Raw genomic sequence first — 19,961 nt, forward strand, 5'->3', positions numbered from 1 at the left:
GTATCTCTTACTCGCTACACGTTTGCATTCTATTATCTCTTAATTTCTGCTCTTCCTCTTCCTCTCTTCTTTTCTAGCTTGTCTCGTTCAATTGCCTTCTGTATTATCATACTTTCTTTGTTCCTGTGCCTTTTCCTGCTTTCTTAGCTGCTCATCTTGATACAGCTGTTCCCGTCTTTGTCCATCCTTTCTTTTAGCCTCATCTCCTTTCAGTTGTTCCTTTCGTTCTCTTTTTATCTTGTTCGTCATGATTCCCTTTGCCTGACTTCCTCAATTTTCTTTCCATCAAGTTTGAGCAAAATCTGACCTCCCATCCATTCGTTCTGTATAAGCGCTACCTCATCTGCCTTATCTTTCTCTCCTTTCCATCTCTTTATTTCCCGTCCTATATCTAAGGTTGTATTTGGTCAATCACTTCTCTCCTTATCCTGTGGGATTTTAGGAATCCCATCTCTTTCTGAAGTCTTTTCTGGTCTCTCGTCGCTGCTATGCGCAGGCGACTCATATGCTGGATTGCTATACCCCATTGCTGCCTTAAGTTCTCTTAATTGGTATACTCCATCATCCTTTGTACTATTGCCAATTTCGTCAGGCACGGCAGGGTGAACAGAAGGCTCCTCACCCCCCTCTCTACACTGGTTAAGCATCCAGTCTTCAGGAGGTGGCTCTTCTCTATCCTCCTGGTACATTTTCCAGAGCTCTAAGATCGCTAGCCTCTTTTCCAACTTTTTTCCTGTGTATGCTGCGTGAAAATATATCGTCATGTGCTGTAAAACTGCTTTTGATAGTGACCCCCCTGTTGGCCATGGCATGAACATCTTATCTGCCGGGCCTTTAACCCATTCTGCACTGTACTGTTTAAGCTTGAGTGCGTGTTTTGGCAGCTGCTTGCATAGATGTATAAGTGGAGTAATATCCTCAATTTTTGACTCGTCACACTTGACTGTCAATACTCACCATTGTTTTGCACTTTATAAATACGTTTTAGAAAAATAACACAATATGATCTTGCACCAACCGTCGCAGCTCCAAGCCTTGTATATCACGTTCCATTTCAATCTACTTTATTCACTAAACCTTATCAACTCAACTTAATAAATAAATAATTAATTTTAAAATATTTGAGCTGTCTTTTCACATCTCTTAAGTTTTTGCTATTTCTTCACCACATATACATTATACAACACATAAAACAAACAGACAAACTGCAGACTTGACCAGCCTACGTATAGCTCAGTCTACGCTCCTCCTGACTACTTCTTTATTCACGCTCTTCGTGATTATCCTTGCCCCTAATAAAATACTCTGGCGGAGTGTGAGTCGTTCCCTTTAGCCAATCTTTAAATGTGTCTGTAGTCTACGTCATCCACTGTTGGGAATCTGGATACGACTCCTTCTGGTGCCCTTATGCCGCAGGACTCTGGGCTTAACCTAACTGTGATGCCCCTCGCCTTGCAGTCCTTAATTGCTTAACGATCTTCGTCTTAAGTCAATTACTTAATAACTCGACGGTCATCGTCTCGAGTCATTCACTTATTAACTTGACGTTCGTCTCAAGCTGTTTACCCCAACCACCCTCCGTTACTTATTTCCCCTTATCATTCTCTCCACTCACTGCCCATTTGCATTTTGCCATCTCACAAATTCTACTCGCCGTTCGTGTTTTCGACTTCCGACTCTCTGGACCGTTGCCTCCTCAACCAGCCGCTTCAGCCTTCCGTTCGCTCAGCTTCCTGTACAAATTGGGAGGGGATTCTATGGAAACCGAGGGACCCGTCCCACCTGCACTTGCAAGATTCTTTAAGCTAATTGCTGCTATCTACAGGGAGTCTCGCATTCTTTCAGCTAAATGGCCGGGACCCCAAAGCTTACTAGGTCGACTGTTCTTTAACCATCATCTCTCTGCTACCACGCGAACTGGGGTTCTCCCTTTAAGACAAGGTAGAAATACTCTGAGATGAATGGGGATGCAGAAGATACTCAAACATCAATAATCAAACTAATACAGGAAGTTGGCAAATCAAAGCGGTTTTATTTGCAATTGTCTAAAACAGCAGAACATCGACAATTCGTTCGATCTTCTTGCTCGTTCTCTCCAAATCTTTATATAAAAAAGCATCTTTTATAGTGAATGATGTCATTCTATGTGGCAAACTACAAAAACCTATTGGAGAAAGTGATTGGGTCTAAGGTAACTTCTAGGTATAAGTTCCATACTTGTCAAAGAGAGTGATAGGGCCTTTAACATCAGTCCCATTGGTTATACAAACTATAGGGATCTTTACTACGTAGCCTTCTATAATTGGTTGGCACCCTTACATCCGTCAGTTCTTTTCCACATACGCCAGCAGCATGCAGGCTGGCCTCCAGTTGCTGGTGGGTTTGTCTTGACCATAGCTTCCCACCAATCAGCATGTCATTTATCATCACCTCTTGCGGTCTGCCCGTCAATTAAGGCTTTGAACTTGGACTTGGAAATGTTCCTTGCTCTGGAGAGTGCGAGGGAGTATAGCATGCCCTATCTCCTTGCGTAGTATAGCTCGTCACGGTTGTCCATTTTCAGCCATCCACGTGACTGAAGACTATGGTTCTGAGCTCTGGTGTATTTAAAACACTATTATTTAATGAACCTCTGATGTCTTCATTGTTTTCGTGCCCGTCTTCTGAACAGGAGTTTCTTTCACATGTTTGTAGCTACTGTCTGATCATTTCGGCCCAGAGCGGCCTTGGCTTCTTGGTGCTGATCCAGCCTTGCCCTTCTTTGATTCACCTCTGTAATTAGTAATACTATCCCTAGTGTGACGTCCACTGTACCCAAGATCCCTCACGTGTCTAGGATCCTCAGATTGTTTTTTTCCGCCATACTGGTTGGAAGCATTTTGCGGAGTCCCCTGGCCTTAGCCATACTTTTGCTAAAATATTAAATTATTTACATCCTTCCCCATCCCAACGTCGAACTTCGACACTCGACGCCGGCTGGAGAAGAAATCGACCGTCGGCTGCTGCACGAGGGATTTGGGCCTCGGAAGGCCTCTGGTCTCGGCCCGGGCCTCGGAAGGCCTCTGGCCTCGGCCCTGCAAGTAGGGAGAGTGTGGGGTTGGACATACTCTACACTCTTGGTATATAGATACACCTTATACATTTCCTACTCTTAACAGCCCGCTGCCTCAAGGTGCGTATGGAGGGTACCCCTTTTCAATTCTGCCCCAAGTGCAATCGCAAATACCCTTGGGTCGACAGGCACGCCACGTGCAATCTCTGCTTGCCCAGGGACCACCCCGAAGCGAACTGCAGCGCATGTAGTAGGTTTAAACCTAAGACACTTAAGGACCGTTCGACGAAGCGTTGGGCCCACCACGCCAGGCAGGCGGCCATGGCAGCGGAGGGCGCCTTCAGCGACGGCGTACTTTCGGACGGCGAGGGCATTACGGCGTCGAAAGACAGCCAAGCGCAGGTCCCCGACCTCGGAAGGTCGTCCGGCAGGGCGGCTATGGGGAAGACCCCCGGCGACACAAGCACTTCACACACTAAACACACAAAGTCCAACCGAGACTCGACGACGTTGAGTTCTCGGAAAGAGGCACAAACGGAACATTCGGTGTCCTCTGGGCATTCTCGATCGAGATCGCCGCATGACTCCAGGCAATCATCCACTCTTGCCAAGAGTGCCTCGCTCCCTAGGCTAACAGAAGTTCGATCGTCGGAGGACGAAGACGACTTCCACCCCCAGGCCGCGCTCCAGGAGTCGGAGCCCGCAGACAAGATCAGCGCGGCCCCACGCTCGAAGGACAGGGACTCTACCCCCGATCCTCGACGCCAGGCGTCGAAAACCTCCGGAGCCACAAAAGGACAGGGAAAACACTTTTCCACTCACGGGGAGGGGGGAAAACAGCAGAAGAAGCAGCCTTTGCACTCGTCCACACCTGTAAAACACGCCACTCCCCCTAAAAAGACAGACAAGACCAGGTCTGCTGATATGTCTAAAACCAGCAAATCTACTCAAGATAAATCTCCGAGACTTGCTGAGAGAGTCATTCCCAGTTCCAAAAAGTGGTTGAGTGAAGACATAGATAGGGTCATGTCAAGGATGTCTTCTTTGGCTGACTTTTACGATAAAAATCCAGACCATTTCCTTTCGTATGATCCACAAGGGGCGACACCCTCAGGCTCTAACGATCCTATCCCCCCGAGTAAGAAGCCCCGGTTTGAGACACCGATGAGGTCTACAGACCCCTTCGAGGTACAATCATACTCAAGACCATACTCACTGTATCAAGGAGAGGCTTCCTTTGGTGAGGACCAAGAATTTTGCATGGTAGAAGAGCAAACCGGGACGGGCTACTATGGGGATGATGAGGACCAAGAAGAGGAAGAGGAAGAGGAAGACCCTGAAACCTATAGAGTAGATTCCCCGGTAGAAAACGAAGCCCCGGTTACCGACTCCCCTGTCGATAACCAACACCTCCTAAACGAGGTGCTTGCACGTGCAGCAGAACATTTCCATATTGACACCCACGGTGTCCAGGAGGAGAGGGACTTCGCCGAGGAGTTAGTGGGAGAAAGGAGGCCTGTTGCCCAAACCATCCCTATCCTTAAGTCCATTCAGCGAAGAATAGACCCGTCCCTGGTGAACCCGAACCTCACCAGAGCAGTCAATCCCAGGGTTGAAAAACTTTTCAGGGCAGCCCAGTCTGACCCTCTCTATATAAGAGGACATCTGAAGCCAGACTCCCTAGTTGTCACTAACACTCGTAAGAGGGCTGGAACACCCTTGTCATCGTCCGAAGCTCCTCCAGACAAGGAGAGCAAAAAACTATATGGTTTCGGCAGGAAAGTAGCCTCAACGTCCGCCTATCAGGCAAGGATTGCAAACTCCACCACCCTGTTGGCCAGCTACAACTGCCATCAGTGGGAAGAAGTCGCGGCACTCATAGCCTCTGCTCCGGAACCTTTAAAGGGCCAGTTAGCTCGGATTTCCGCTGAGGGTAGAGCCGTGTCTGGTTGCATTTTGAAAGCAACCTTTGACGCCGTGGACAACGCAGGCAGATTGATAGCAGAAGGCACTGCGTGGTTACGGCAGTCTGGTTTTAAAGCAGAAACCCAGGCATCATTGTTGGACAAACCGGTGGATGCCGATCTGTTTGGTAAGGCGGTCGAGGACGCACTTAAGAATGCCAAGGACGAATACGAGACACTCAAGTCCCTTGGCCAGTTAACCAATAAATCCCCTAACGAGAGAGGGAATAGTAATTTTCGTCGCCCACGTGGCCAAAATTCCCAGAGAGGAGCTAACTATTCCCAGGGGCAGGGTACACAGTGGAACAACAGCCAACAGTCTATCCAGGGTTACGGCAGGGGTAATAGGAGAGGTTGTGGTAAAGGCAGAGGCAGCCCCAGCAAAGGAGGCGGCACGCCTCCACCAAAGCAGTGACGCTCAGTTCAGGGTCCCTTCTCACGCAACCCCAGTAGGGGGACGCATTTCCAACTTCACCCAGGCTTGGGAAGGGATCACATCAGACAGATGGGTGCTGTCAACAGTATCCACAGGGTACTGTATAGAACTAATGCAGCGTCCCCGGAACCATCCTCCACGACAGAAAATACACTCTTTAGAACATCAGAAGATTCTCCTCGAGGAGATCGCCATTCTGCTAGAAAAGGACGCGATAGAACTCGTCCCGGGACACCAGGTAAACAAGGGTATTTATTCAACTTACTTCCTTGTGCCAAAGAAAGATTTGACAATGCGCCCAGTATTGGATTTACGGCCTGCCAACAAGTATGTCAAGCCCCAAAAGTTTCGTATGACTATGCTACAAGAGGTAATCCCCCTCCTAAAAAAGGGGGATTACATGGCAACCTTGGATATGAAAGATGCCTATTTTCATATTTCCATGTTCCCAGTGCACAGATGGTACTTGCGCTTCAAGGTGGACAGTCGGCACTACCAATTCAAGGTACTGCCCTTCGGGATAGTTTTGGCACCAAGGGTATTCACCAAGGTACTGGCGGTGGCGGCTGCACACCTACGCAGGGAGGCAATCCCGGTGTACCCTTATCTGGACGACTGGCTCATAACGGGGGAAACCCCCAGTAATTTGCAGGACAAACATTCAAAGGACTATCGACCTCCCCCACGAATAAGGCTTCTCAATCAACGAGAAAAAGTCAAGCCTGGTGCCAAGCACCTCCAAACAGTTCCTAGGAGCAATCCTAGATACTCAAGAGGGGTTGACATTTCCTTCAGAGGAAAGAATTCGGAATATACTACTGCAAATTCCGCAATATCAGTCCGGTCACCAAATAACTGTATGCAAAGCAATGCGTTTACTGGGCATGATGGTGTCATGTATTTACCTGGTCCCCCATGCGCACCTGCGCATGCATCCCATGCAGGAATGGTTGGCGAAACAGTGGTCTCAGGCAAGTGGTCAGTGGGACGATCTAATGGTCGTTTCGCCAACACTAGTACAAAGCCTTCACTGGTGGACAAGAGAGAATCTTGCACAGGGAAAACTCTTTTACGATCCCGAAGTACAGGCGGTAGTCACTACCGATGCATGTCTGACGGGGTGGGGAGCTCACCATCTCCACCACACAGCTCAGGGTCTCTGGTCTCCCTCAGTGGCCAAGAACCACATCAACCTGCTAGAGCTTCTGGCAGTATTCAGAGCGCTTCAAGCGTTCGAGCTCCACCTACTAAACCTGTCAGTGCAGATCCGGACGGACAGCACAACAGCCATGTTCTACCTGAACAAGCAAGGAGGGACTCGTTCGCCAAATCTTTCCAAGCTTGCCCAGAAAATCTGGATATGGGCACTCAGCCGGAACATCTTCCTGTCATCACAACATGTTCCAGGGGAGCTCAATTCCCTAGCGGATGCTCTGAGCAGAGACTCCCTCCCAGAGGAACACGAATGGGTTTTACACAGAGAGGTCGTAGAAGATATCTTCTCTCAGTGGGGTTTCCCCACTATAGACTTATTCGCCACAAGCGAAAACAAACAATGCCCAGGATTTGCATCCAGGTTCTCCCAACCAGACTCCCAAGGGAACGCCCTGTGGATGAACTGGTCAGGGATGTTTGCGTATGCTTTTCCACCAACTCCTCATCAGGAAGGTGGTGAACGAGATGAACAGAGAGTCGATGACGCTCGTCCTAGTTGCTCCCATGTGGGCAAGACAACCGTGGTTCCCACACCTAAGCAGGATGGCGGTGTGCGAGCCCATTAAGCTTCCAGCCTGGTACAACCTACTGTCCCAGCACCAAGGTCAAACAGTGCACCAGCAACCCAACTCAATGAACCTGGCAGCATGGCTCCCGAGGTCATAGAGTTTGGACATCTCAATTTACCACAGAGGTGTATGGACATCCTAAAGGAATCTAGGAAACAAAACACAAGACACTGTTACTTTAACAAGTGGAAGAGATTCGTTATTTGGTGCCAGAGTAGACAAATCAACCCAGTTGATTGCACTCCTTCCACTATTGTTACATACATGCTCCACCTGCTAGACGCAGGATTGGTTTTTAACTCACTGAAAGTACACCTGGCAGCCCTGTCGGCATACACCACTTCCCATAGCAAGGTCTCGTGGTGGAAAGTACCAGTAGTTAAAGCCTTAATGGAAGGAGTAAAGAGACTTCACCCTCCTATTTCAAACCCACCACCAGGGTGGGACCTTAATGTGGTGCTATCTAAGCTCATGGGACCCCCTTTCGAGCCCATGCATAAAAGCAGTCTCAAACACCTGACTTATAAAACAGCCTTCTTAGTAGCTATTACTTCTATAAGAAGGGTCAGTGAAATTCAGGCTCTGTCAGTGCAGGATCCCTTCTTTACTGTCCATAAAGACAAACTGGTTTTACGCACACACCCTAGGTTCTCACCTAAGTTTATATCTAAATTCCACGTAAACCAGTCCATCGAGCTTCCGGCTTTCTTCCAGGACCCTCAAAGCTCGGCTGAGGTGAAACTACACACCCTAGATGTGCGTAGGGCGGTCCTCTACTATGTAAATAAAACCAGACCGCTAAGAAAAACAGATCAACTGTTTGTCTCCGTAGCTAAAGGCAGAGAGGGGGATCGCGTCTCTAAAGGTGCCATCTCGAAGTGGATTATTAACTGTATCCAGCTGTGTTACTCACTCTCTGAAAGAACTCTGCCTTTCACGCCAAGAGCCCACTCTACTAGAGGCATTGGGGCCACTCTGGCTTTCATTGCAAATGTACCCCTTGACACCATTTGCAAAGGAGCTACTTGGAGCTCTATTCACACTTTTACTCAGCATTACTGCATTGACGCCCATTCCAAGGCAGATACACAAGTGGGACAAGCGGTTCTAAGACACTTATTTGCTCATGACCCTTCTCACATCCCACCTCCTTCTTCAGGTACTGCTCGCTAATCTATGCACAGCATGTGATCTAAAGCAGATTCCATAAGCCTCAGAAGGGATACATTACTCGCCGTAATCGTATTTCTGATGCTTGTATCTGCTTAGATTCACATGCGACCCACCCTTCCTCCCCTTTGAGAGAAGGCGCATGGTTGCTTGTAGTCTTACCTTTCTATCTATCTGCTTGGATTATCTGTACTCGCGCTACTCCTCATGCTACCTCATGTCAGAAAAAATACAATTTGAGGATCCTAGACGCGTGAGGGATCTTGGGTACAGTGGACGTCACACTAGGGATAGTATTACTGGCACGCCCTGTGTCGACGCCCATTTTCGAGCTTCGAAAAACAAACTGTAATACTCCGCAGCTTCCACTAGATGTCGGCCTATGCACAGCATGTGAATCTAAGCAGATACAAGCATCAGAAATACGATTACGGTGAGTAATGTATCATATATATATATACGCACGCAATCTATTCACTGCATAGCTAACCTTAAGAATCCTTTGTCTGGTCGCATTTCTTTGCATCTGTACACGTGTGAAATGACTTGATATCTTCATAATTGTTGTAACATAAACATCTTCATCTCGATCCTGAAATATTACTTATCTTTGATACTTTCTTGAAGCCTATAGAATATCTATGTTCTCTTGTTTCTGCATCTCTTCTGGGTGTGTCAGTCTTTGCTTTGTGTGACGTCCCCAATCTGCTCTTTTGCTCGCTTTTCACACTTCTTCTGGTATTTCATTCAAATGCCCATCATATTGTCGTGTATGCAGGTATGGCTTTCTCAATGGGAACCTTGCTTCCAGGGTTCTCTTTAGTATTGGTATTTTCACTGGCACTGCATGTATTTCACATTCTGATTCCCAGCATATAGGCAACATGGGCACGATGCTTGCGGTGGGGGCACTTGGCTCCTTCTCTACATCCACATGGCCTGACATCAAGCCTACCCTCTATAATTCTATTTTGGAGAATCTAGAAGCCATTTGTGATATTAATGCTGAAGTGATCTTGTCTGAATACAAGCTCTTAACAAACGTATCCCACAAATCTCAGTGCAAAGAAGGTGTTCAAGAAACGAGCATTAAACAAACCTAGTTGGTACGATCGCGAAATGTCACCAGGCAAAGGCAGAAATTCTCAATTGTATAAAATCGAGCTCAAGGTTGGCCAAACAAACTCTGGGAGCATCGTGAAAATTATAAAAATCTGATGCTCATGAAAAAAAGGGAATTTACGCAGGAGAAAAGGATTGCCCTTCGCGCTGCTCTTAAATCAGGGGACCATTCACTCTTTTGGAAGTTGGTCCCGGCAAAAGATTTGAAGGGCGCCCAACCATTGCTCTGTCACATTAATGAAGTGGTTGGTGGTCGCATTTTTGCCAACCTATATCGGTCCAAAGTGCCATGTGCAGTGTCAATCACCTCTGACAAATTCATCTCCGACACTGATGCCCTGATAGTTTCCATTGAAGAGGTGGTTATGCCACTTAACTCTCTAAAAAGTGGCAAAGCTTCATGTCCTGATCTCATTACCCTCGACCTGCTAAAAGACGAAGTGGATATTTGGGCCCCTTTTCTTTGCAGGATATTTAACGCTACACAACGGTTCCAAGATGGCAGTTTAATACGAGAAGAAAGACGGCGAGAGCAGAGAGGGTTGCAAGGAGGGCTTTTCAGACAGTTACTTTCGTGAACCTTGCAAAGTAAGAAACCTAAGACCGGGAACTAAAGTTGAACAAACCTGCAATGTGTGTCAGAGGTACCCGGGGCTCTCCAGCGTTGATAACCAAGGCGGGCGGAGCGGCTGCCGCCGTGGTACTGTCCTTAGCTCCTACAACAAAGCAGCACCAGTAAAGACAGAACAGCCGGTGAGTCGGAGAGACTGATACCAAACCAGCCTATGATAGAACCAAGCTTGCAAGCAGCAACATTGTGTGAAGAAATCTAAAGAGAATAGCATGTGAAACGTATGACAAACAACGCAAATATTATTGGAAACCAGAGGAGTGATTGAACTTCGGGAGACAAAATAAGATACCATAGATAGTGGTCCAGCACCACGTGGGTGCTCACTCGAAGATCTGTCAGGTATCCAATTAATATTGAAAGGTTACGTTTGAGATTGAAGTGGTCCTGCCACGGGTCAAGTCAAATCCTGTACACATTAAAAAATCTTTGATAGTTGAATGCGTGCCACAATTGGTCCTAGCCCGGCTGAGAGGGGATGACGGAGAAAGGATCTGAGCCCAGCTGAGGGGGGATCCAGGGTGAGACACCCGAATTGAACACGCAAAAGAGAAGAGGAACTTTGTGTTTTTTTTCTTTTTTTCTTGTACATCAGGCCATCTGAGTCAAGAGACTTTGGAAAAGCAAAGAGACTTGCATTACAGAAGGCCCTGATGCTAGTAATGGAACTGTGCCGGAGTGTGTGCTTTGTTTGAGTAAACCGCTTTGTCCCATGCTGACAACGTGGAGACGGGAGACCAAAGGCTTGAACATCCTGACATATCATTTTGTGAACACTTCTTTCTTTTTCATGAACACCACCTCTCACTATGTATGTTTAGTGGTAAGATTTGGCAATCGTTTTTTAGTATGGGCCCTTTTATTTTGACGAGACTCCACTAGGACTGCATTATTATTATTTGATGGCTGTAGCTTGCTCCCATCTGTAGATTTAGGTTTAGGTAGGTGTTTATCATACCCTTGGAATTGTTTGTGGTCACTCGTGTCTGTCTTACTGTTGATACCATGCCTTCCTTACACCCTCCTTTTCAACATCTATAGATACGAAATGATAGATTGTCAGGATTGCCCCAAAATTGATTTGAATTCATTTACAGCCCTATTCTATGCTGACGATGCAGTCCTTCTTGCTACATAACCACGGTGCTTGAGGAGGTCATTGTCTGTATTCCTGAAGAAATGTAACACATTAGACCTAGACCTTAGCCTTAATATTAACGAGTCAAAGGTGATGGTTTTTGGTTCTAAATTAGTGAAACGCAGAACATTTAAGGTTGAAGTAGAGGGCTCGGTGCTCGAACAGGTTGAATTTTATGATTATTTAGTGCTGAGATTCGAGGAGTCGTGTGGTTTGGCGGCCCAGATTAATAAATCGTCCTCCACATTAGAGAAGGTTGGTGGCACAATCTTGGCGTTCCATGCGAAGCACAGAAGAGGAGCAAGTTCTGCAGCTTTGAATCTATTCCATAAGCAAGCGATCCCTGTGGCCTTGCATAGTTCCGACCTATGGGGATATAGTAACGTCCAGAAGCTCTGTGTATATATGAACATATATTCCTGAGAAAACTCTTGTTGCTTCCAGCCTATGCCCCTAACGCTCTGGTCTTTCTGAAGCTGGGCGAACTTTGGTCGGCGACCAGATTCGTGCCAGACCCGCTTTTCTATTGGGTTAGATTGTGGAAGCAGCATGGCCTTGAAGGTTATCGTAATGCAGCACTCCACCTTTTAGCCATGGTGGGTGGTAGGAGCCTAAAATGAGCAATGATTTGTGGCTGCACCCTACTACTGTAAGCCCCCCCCCCCCCATTCCCCCTGATAAAGAATATCAAAAACAGGGTTGTGCAGAGAAGTCATGAATGCTTACTGGTTGATACATCACGTTTAAAGCGGGGTCCTGATGACCTTGATTAGAGGTACCAACCGAGTTACAAATTATACCTGAATGAGAGCTTTCCAGCCTATGAGAAGGCCCTGTATATGCGTTTTCGATTGGGAATCCTTCCGGTGGACGGCTTCACTCGAAATTGGTTACCGACTAATACAAGCTTGTGCCAATTGTTTGAGGAGGAGGTAATGAGACAGTTATGCATTTTCTGTTATTCTGCAGTAGGTCTGTTAGGCTGAGGAAAATATATTTGTTGCCAATATTAAGAGAGGTAAAGGTTAGACAATCGTCCTGTATTGTAGATTCCTGAGCGAGTACTCAGACATGCATGTTGCTCGAGCAACGGCTCGTTATAACCATAGAGCCTGGCTACTTAGAGTGAGTATACAGCCAAGCTGTACATTAGATAATTAATGTTACTTAGATGAGGCTGCGAGTTGTTGACTCTCCTCACTGTTTTCCTCTGTTATATTCTATAATCATCTTTTTTTTTTTTTATTCCTATTTAATCATGAAAAGCACATGCACTTTGTAGCTAGATCTACCCTTGGTCTTGTTTGTTTTTTAATGAATTTTGTGGACATGTTAACCTTGTTATGATGGTATTATGATTCGAATTCTTCTTTTCTTGTATCATGAATTAATTGTCTTTTTATCTGTATGTACTTTTATGGTTGACTAAATAAAGTTTATGATGATATCAGGGGCGCCACCTGCAGCTTCATTAATAATCCGACAGTAGCGGTCACCTGTCGATATTATTAAAATCAGTGGAGGACTCCTGGCTTAGGGAGGTGGGCAAGGACTGTGAAACTTCAGAGAGAGAGAGCGCAATGGCCCTAGCGCCAAAACCACAAGTCCTCGGACTCCAGAAACACCCAAATCCATCTGCTAATGTGTCTGTAATAAGTTCAGTAAACACCCTTGGACTTGCATCACGAGTCAGTGGTTATTTGTGGCAGAAGCCCTGTCACAACATGTACTGGATTAAAGGGTCTGAATTTACTATTTTGTAAAAAGACAGTAGTTTTGTGAACCACTATTATACAATACTAATTACCAGCTTTAATACGATGGTGGAAATGGATAGTGAAAATGAAAGCAAATTACAGCAGGTAGTATTACTGGGATATCAAAACCTTTTAGCTCTGGGTCGGTTGCATTTCGGTAATTCGATTGACTTTTTACGTCAAATGGTATTGTTGTAACCAAAGCATTAACCCAGACTGTAATGATCCAATAATGAAACTTGCATGAATTGAGAATATGCAGTATGTTTAAGAATAAAAGGTAGCTCAATTTTATTCCTGAAACAGTCTCATGGCAATGACATGCAGAGCTCTCAAGGTGCTCTACATCTGTTGTGCATGTAGGCCACCCATTCATTCTTGCCTATTTGCATTCTGGAACAATTATAAAGTGAAAGGTTTCAGAACACAAATGAAAAACTAGGACTGAATGAGCCAATCCTTCAGATATAGAACAATTTGAGATCTCTGTACACAAGTAATAGTGAAAATGAGCATTTAAGACTTGAAATATATGCATGTTTTCAACACATTATTTTCTCTTACTGAACAAAAGCACATGAGGCCTCCCAAATCCATCTTGGGGACATGAAGAGGGGAAAAAATATAATTATTCTATCAAAGAGGAATGTGTTAGTCAGTTGGTTGCTGTGCTTAGATACGACTCCGTTGTGGAAGAGAGTTATTTAAACAAACAACTGGGCTTAGCCTGATGTGCATACATCTACTATTTAAGCATTGTTGCCGTAGGCAGCGGACAATACAGCCTCTCATGTCCCTGCAAACCCGACTTCTGGGCCCAAGCGAAACAAGGGTATGTAACAAGGGCTTAGAGCCACGTAAGAGGCTGTATTTCCCACTGGTAGAGGTAATAACTCTATTAGCACTCACCCTGGTGCTATGCATTTAGTTGTGGGGACTGCTTGTCCGCCATCTCCCCTGCTCCCTGCAGCACTGCCTGTATGACCTGTAGAGTCAGAACAAACTTCACTGCCCCAGGCCCTGAGTGTCTGTTTCTGGGCAGGCATTGAAGTACATTCTTGCTTTCTACAGTGTGAAAATGGATCTGCGGGAGGGCTGGGAAAATGGCAGAGGGACAGTAGTGCCGGCGAGGGAGGGAGGAACGAGTGGAAGATGAGGACGGTGACAGAAGTAGAGGTAAATACTAGGTGGGCATTTGGGTGCATGAGTCGGGGGTGGGGGGTTTGAGGGAAGCGGGGGAGTGAGGGACCATAGGTAGAGCAAACCTGGGAATCATGACCAGTGTTGAGATCCATGGCTAACCGGGCGAATATTGCCTTGAAACCTTGCATCCTTTTTGGCTGTCAGGATTCGAGTGTTCAACCCAGACTTCTAAAGAAGCAATAAACCCTGAGCATGGGAGTGGGCGGGGGGGCCTCAGTTACAGGCCTGAGTGAAGCTAGGACCTTAACGATCGGGCTGGGGTATTACAAGACCGGTAATGCCGTCGTTGCGAGGGGTTTATTGCTATTAGTGCCCCAGTACGTTGTACCAGGGTACTAAGTGTTTTTATCTTGAGTTCAGAAAGGACGTGTTTGCCGTTTCTCAGCTCGACATGAAAACTACAAATCAAGTTGGTTGCCATGGATCAGGGTGGAGGTCCCTGAAGGTCCATGTAGTCCTGGCTCCCTTTCCATGGGGGCCATTGCCGGATCTGGGATGCACCGGGAACAAAACACTAGTGTTCCCGGTGTCTCAGAGGGACGAAGAAGTGCAAGGTAAGTGGGGTTGGGGGCTGGAAATGTGCAGAAGTGGGTGGGGTCAAGGGGCAAGGGACGCGGGGGGAGAGCGCACTTGCCTTCATCCTGTCGAGGGATGATGACTGCCACCCGTGCTGAAGAGGCTCGGAGCGGGGTCTTTACCGGTATGGTAAAGACCCATTCTGAGCCTCCCCATTGGCTGGGAGGCTGCCACACCCCCTCGTTGGGTACTAATCTTCATTAGTGCTTCTTTTATGTAAAAGCCCCCACTAAGGAGTATTTGAAGCGGTGTGGCTGCCAGTAGGTCAACTTGCTTGCTGTCCCAGAGTTTGTTTCATTGTTGCTCAAATATAACTTTATGACCAGAGGTGAATACACAGGTTCCAAGAGTTTTTGTTTGGAGAGCACAGTTGGGAAGATAGAAGGAAGCGTTGGTAGAATGAGGTGTTGCAAATGTTATGATGTTACCTCAAATAAGATCTATGCAATTGAGTTTACATTTGGCGTTCCACAAGTAACAACTGAAGACCCAAACGCAGGAATGTTTTTTGAGGTTTGAGTCCAGCAACCTGAATTTTAGCTTGGATGTTTTACATTTTTGTTATTAATATTCTTTATAATGCTTACATCATAAAGTAGTAAAACAAAAAACATTGAATGGAATGTTAATTTCAATTTGCTTTCTGGCTCTGTGGGTTGCATTAAAATGCAATCAATAGTAACTATTGTAACTAATCAGTAATGTCAAGTTCATTGTATTTTCTTGCTTGAAGCAACAACAATTCTGCTGTAGAGTAAATGTGCAACTGTTAAATAGCTTTGCCCTTAACACAGCACATTCTCCTATATCGGCTTATAAAATTGGCAGAGCTTGTTTGTTGTAAGGCGAGGCACAAACAGATAATCCAAATTGTGTGAGAAGGGTGGGTGGGTGTTTGTGTGTGTCTGATAAAATTGTTTTTCTTCTCTTCACAGGGTTTTTTATCATTTCTGAGCGCTCCATTGATAGGAGCTCTGTCGGACGTGTGGGGAAGAAAATCCTTTCTTTTAGTTACAGTTTTCTTCACTTGCTTCCCAATCCCGCTAATGACTATAAATCCTTGGTAAGTTGTGCAGAAGTCAACATTCATGTGACTGGCATTTGTCAGGGTGGAAATTCTGGAGAAATGTCAGTGCATTAAGTATGACCGCAATATATTACTGTTATGAAGTTTTACTCCAGATTTTTCGTTAGTTTATGAAGATGGTAATGTAGAGCGATTAATGCAAATATTACATTTTGCTGTTGAATGTTCAAATGCCTACTTAGTAGTTTATTGTATAGCCTTACAAGATGCTTTGCGCTGCACTTTCTTTAATGAAAACCTGGTTTATTTGATTAACAGAACGAAGAGGCGTAAATAACAGTAAGCATAAGCTAAACCAGGCAATACACAAGCCTGCATGCCTCACCTCTCCATTCCCATCCTGTCACCCATTGTAAATTTGAAATTTGAAGTGTCCCTTTTTATAATGGCTTATTAAAGTACAGACTGTAGAAATAATGTCCCTTTCCATGACAGGTCTATATATATGATCCTGTGATCGAAACTTTAATGCTACATTTATTTCCTTGGTCGATCAATAACGAGTTGGTCAAGAGTGATGTGGCTTAAGTTAAACTCCAACAACTGAAATAAAATTTAAGTAAAACTACATTTATTTTCAAGTATTGTTTCACTTTTCATCAGGATCTGTATTTTAATGAAGGCCTGTTGTGTGAAGTTTCTTGGTCATGTTAGTGCCTTTTGTAAACCACTTCTTGCTTGTTAGTGTTTTGCTGATTTATCTTAGTCCCATAACTCATCATTCTATTCCTCTTATGTTGAGGCTATCTGTGTCACTCTATCTTGGCACTATCTCACTTAATTTCTTCTTATCCCTAGTTGCCACATGAAAGGTTTGAAATTTCCCTTCATGGCACTCCTACATGAAGGACGTTTACTGGCCTTGTAACATCTTCCTTGGGTTTAAGACGTGGGCTAGGTTCTTCAGGTTTAGTTATGTAGCCCAGTCTTTTCACAGTTCAGTGTCTCAACATGAGTTCTGGATTTTTGACCTTCTGCATGTTACATGTTCTCCCTTTTTTACTAGCTAAGTGCTTTTGACGTTACTAAATGCTTTCCATCGTCCACTGTCTCTAGATTGCAGCATTGACTTATTACACTTGTTCACAAAATGCTCAGGTGTTTTTACTGCTGTTCAGATTACATACTTGTCTTCTTGTAATTAATGTCCGTCATTCACATAATGCTTTACACAGTTCGAAATTGCCAGGAGCTGGGAGCTACTTGGCTCCTGCTTCTAGTCCGCAAGAACCAGGTTAGTGTGAGGGGTCAGCAATGTGCAGCGGACAACTTTGTGAGTGATTTTTCAAAGTTAGCCATTTTATTAAATTAAATAGGTTGGTTAAACGCCTCACTATTGCTACCCTAACAAGGATTCCCTGCCTAAAATGAACTAAAGGAAACACTCTTTCAAAGGATATCTGGCCCTCACACTCATACATTCAATAACATGATAAGGAAATACATGGCAGTGTCATTTAACAGAAAACATAATGCATCATTGAGTTTAAAATATAACATATGTCTGGGTGAAATGCCCCTTCACCAGATTTGAGCAGCTAGGTCCTGCTCACCAGTTCCAAAAGTAAAGTAGGACATCCTGATCCTTGTCCACAAAGTTCCAACACAGTTCTTGGTAATTTCCGTTTGACAAGTGTTCTGCCAGTTCAATAATACTTCAACAGAGGAACAACCCTAATGTATGTCTTTTCCAATTAACAACAATAATTGTCTTTGTCAGGTTGATTTAACAAATTGAACTTCTAAAGAACCATCACTCTACAAAAGTCAATTTATACAGTTCTCTTCTTGTTGTCACAAATAATATTGGTTGCCACCATTCAACACTTAATCAACTGTTGCACTGCATCAACGGGTGCATGGTCTCCTCTCCTGCCAAGCATTCAACTACCACAATACCTGGTTTACTTCTCATACCATGTGTGTCACCACAACTGTGGTGATATTCAGGTATACTCGCCTGCCTTACTAATACTAAAGAAAATGTACAACAGCGGTCCCTTCCAACCTGGGACAGTAACAGCTTACAGTGTTTGGCAGCATATATTATTCAACAACATTCACCTGAGCCCTTATGGGCTCCCTTGCAACTCTGCTTGTCTGCCTCTGAATAACCTTATCCAGAAGGGCAGCCTTGTTGCCACTTTCCTTTTCCTTCTGGATCAATAGACAAATAGTGACATGCCTGCAGTTTTTTCTGCTTTCTCTTTTGGCTCAGATTGTGAGTGGTGGTCTGTACAACCCTGGGGCTTTTAAACCTTTCCCTCTGGTCTTTGGCAATATATGATGGAAGGGTATTTCCAAGTTTTCAATCCCTTTTGGCTCGGGTGGTGCTTGTGCGACTTAGGTTTCAATTGAACTTCCCCACTTGGTTGTAGGAGTCTCTCAATGCAAGCTCAGTTCTAGACTCTTTCTTTGAGGAATGCTGTTCTTCCTGGTTGTGGTATTCGTAATATTCATCTGCACAGTCCTCGCTCACTCGGGAGTGAAACACACTGCACGACACACGCGGCCAGCATGGGAGCACCCCAGAGTCATTCATACGCTGCAGACTCAATGGGTAAGTCGCTCTTGTGTGCCCCGTTCAATGCTCGCAGGACTGTGGATTTGTGGCTTCTCCCGGTCAGGCAAACGCATTCTTTTGGATCTTTTGGATCGCCTTTGTGTTTGCCTTACTGAAATAGTGCTGCCGTGGCTCCTGGGAATTCTGCAACCCAGCCACCTGGAACCTCTCGGCTGCTTCTGCTGCTTCTGCTTCCCTCTGCACAATGCGCTCTGGACGGGAAAGCATTTCCCTCTCAACCTTCCTGCTGTGCAGCCTCTGCAGTTAGCCGTATTAGAGGCACAGAGCCTCTCAGGACCCGGACTGGTACCAGCGTCTTCTAGCTCTTCTAATCTTGCTTCCCACTGCGTACAAGGCCTGCATGGATTTCTCCCCTTTTACCTGCACCTGAGGGGGTCTTTTAAGCTTCAGTCTCCCTCAGGTGTGGGTCATTATTACCAATTAACTGACCTCTTTGTTCCTCTAGCCCACTCTTCCTTGTCTCTGTACTGGGGGAATTATGGGACTTGAAGTCACTGATGACAAAGTTGTTTTTCACAACTATTTCTTCACCCGAGTCCCGATTTCCACTCTTTATGACATTTATCAAAGGGGTGTCACCAGAGTTCGCCACAATGCAGGTTTGAAAAGAGGAATATGGATCTTTAGTCATAATTATGCACCCGAATGCCCTCGGGCCAGGTGTGCTTTATAAATAAATAAAATACAAATACAAGACTTTTAGTCTTCCATAACTTCCTCTTGTGGCGCCTTTGGCCATTAAGAAAACTTGTTTCTGAGTTTCTAAAAAGAAATTCATTACTTCCTGCACCACAGGGTTTCTGGCAGATTCCATCCACAATCATATTGTTAATCTGTGGAACCATTGGTTTATTATGGCAACAAGCCATCACATACTTTGATAGCTGTCCGGAATCGTCCCTAAAAGGAGTTAAATACTGTGTCTCATCCGATGAGTACCCTTCACTCCCCTGACCCTTTTCTCCTCCAAGGTGATCCTCCCGCAAAACACCACCCCAAAGTCAGGAAGCACCTGCCTTTCCCTGGACACCTGAAGGGAGACTTTAGGCAGGGTTTTAGTCGGGGATCCATAGGATTCAACACATTAGCTAGACACCAACAGCTACTTGGATCTACTTTGACTCCCCAGACAATGTGGTGCTATGTAAACACACCAATATGAAATGAACTCTGGGGGATTCCATCTGTCTCTAAAGGAGCATTAGGACACATCAAAAAGACAAACAACATTAGGTCATATATAATGGGCAAAAGATTATAATTTGCCTAACACTTGGAAGTATGATTTGTGTGATGAATCCTATGGTGTCATCGCTTCTTTCTCGGTGGTAACCTCTCCCCATGTTGCATGGGGGACTGCAGCCACTCCCTGACCCTGGGGGTGAGGGGGGGTCACATGGGGGAGTATCAGGGTACCATCAGACAAGATCACCCTTCTTCTTTTGAGTATACCCCTT

General features: G+C 45.4%; 1 protein-coding gene across 1 annotated transcript in view; it reads left to right on the forward strand.

The window, feature by feature from the left end:
* The window catches only part of LOC138510183 (hippocampus abundant transcript-like protein 1), a 1,300,033-nt gene that overhangs the window by 408,210 nt on the left and 871,862 nt on the right, over positions 1-19,961 (forward strand). Inside the window, exon 4 of the mRNA XM_069625669.1 lies at positions 15,769-15,896. Within this exon, the coding sequence (XP_069481770.1) occupies positions 15,769-15,896 (128 nt within the window). The remainder of the gene's footprint in view (positions 1-15,768; positions 15,897-19,961) is intronic.

The sequence above is a fragment of the Ambystoma mexicanum genome, chromosome 6p (genome assembly GCF_040938575.1).
Source record: "Ambystoma mexicanum isolate Mex_15411 chromosome 6p, UKY_AmexF1_1, whole genome shotgun sequence".
Classification (NCBI taxonomy): Eukaryota; Metazoa; Chordata; class Amphibia; order Caudata; family Ambystomatidae; genus Ambystoma; species Ambystoma mexicanum.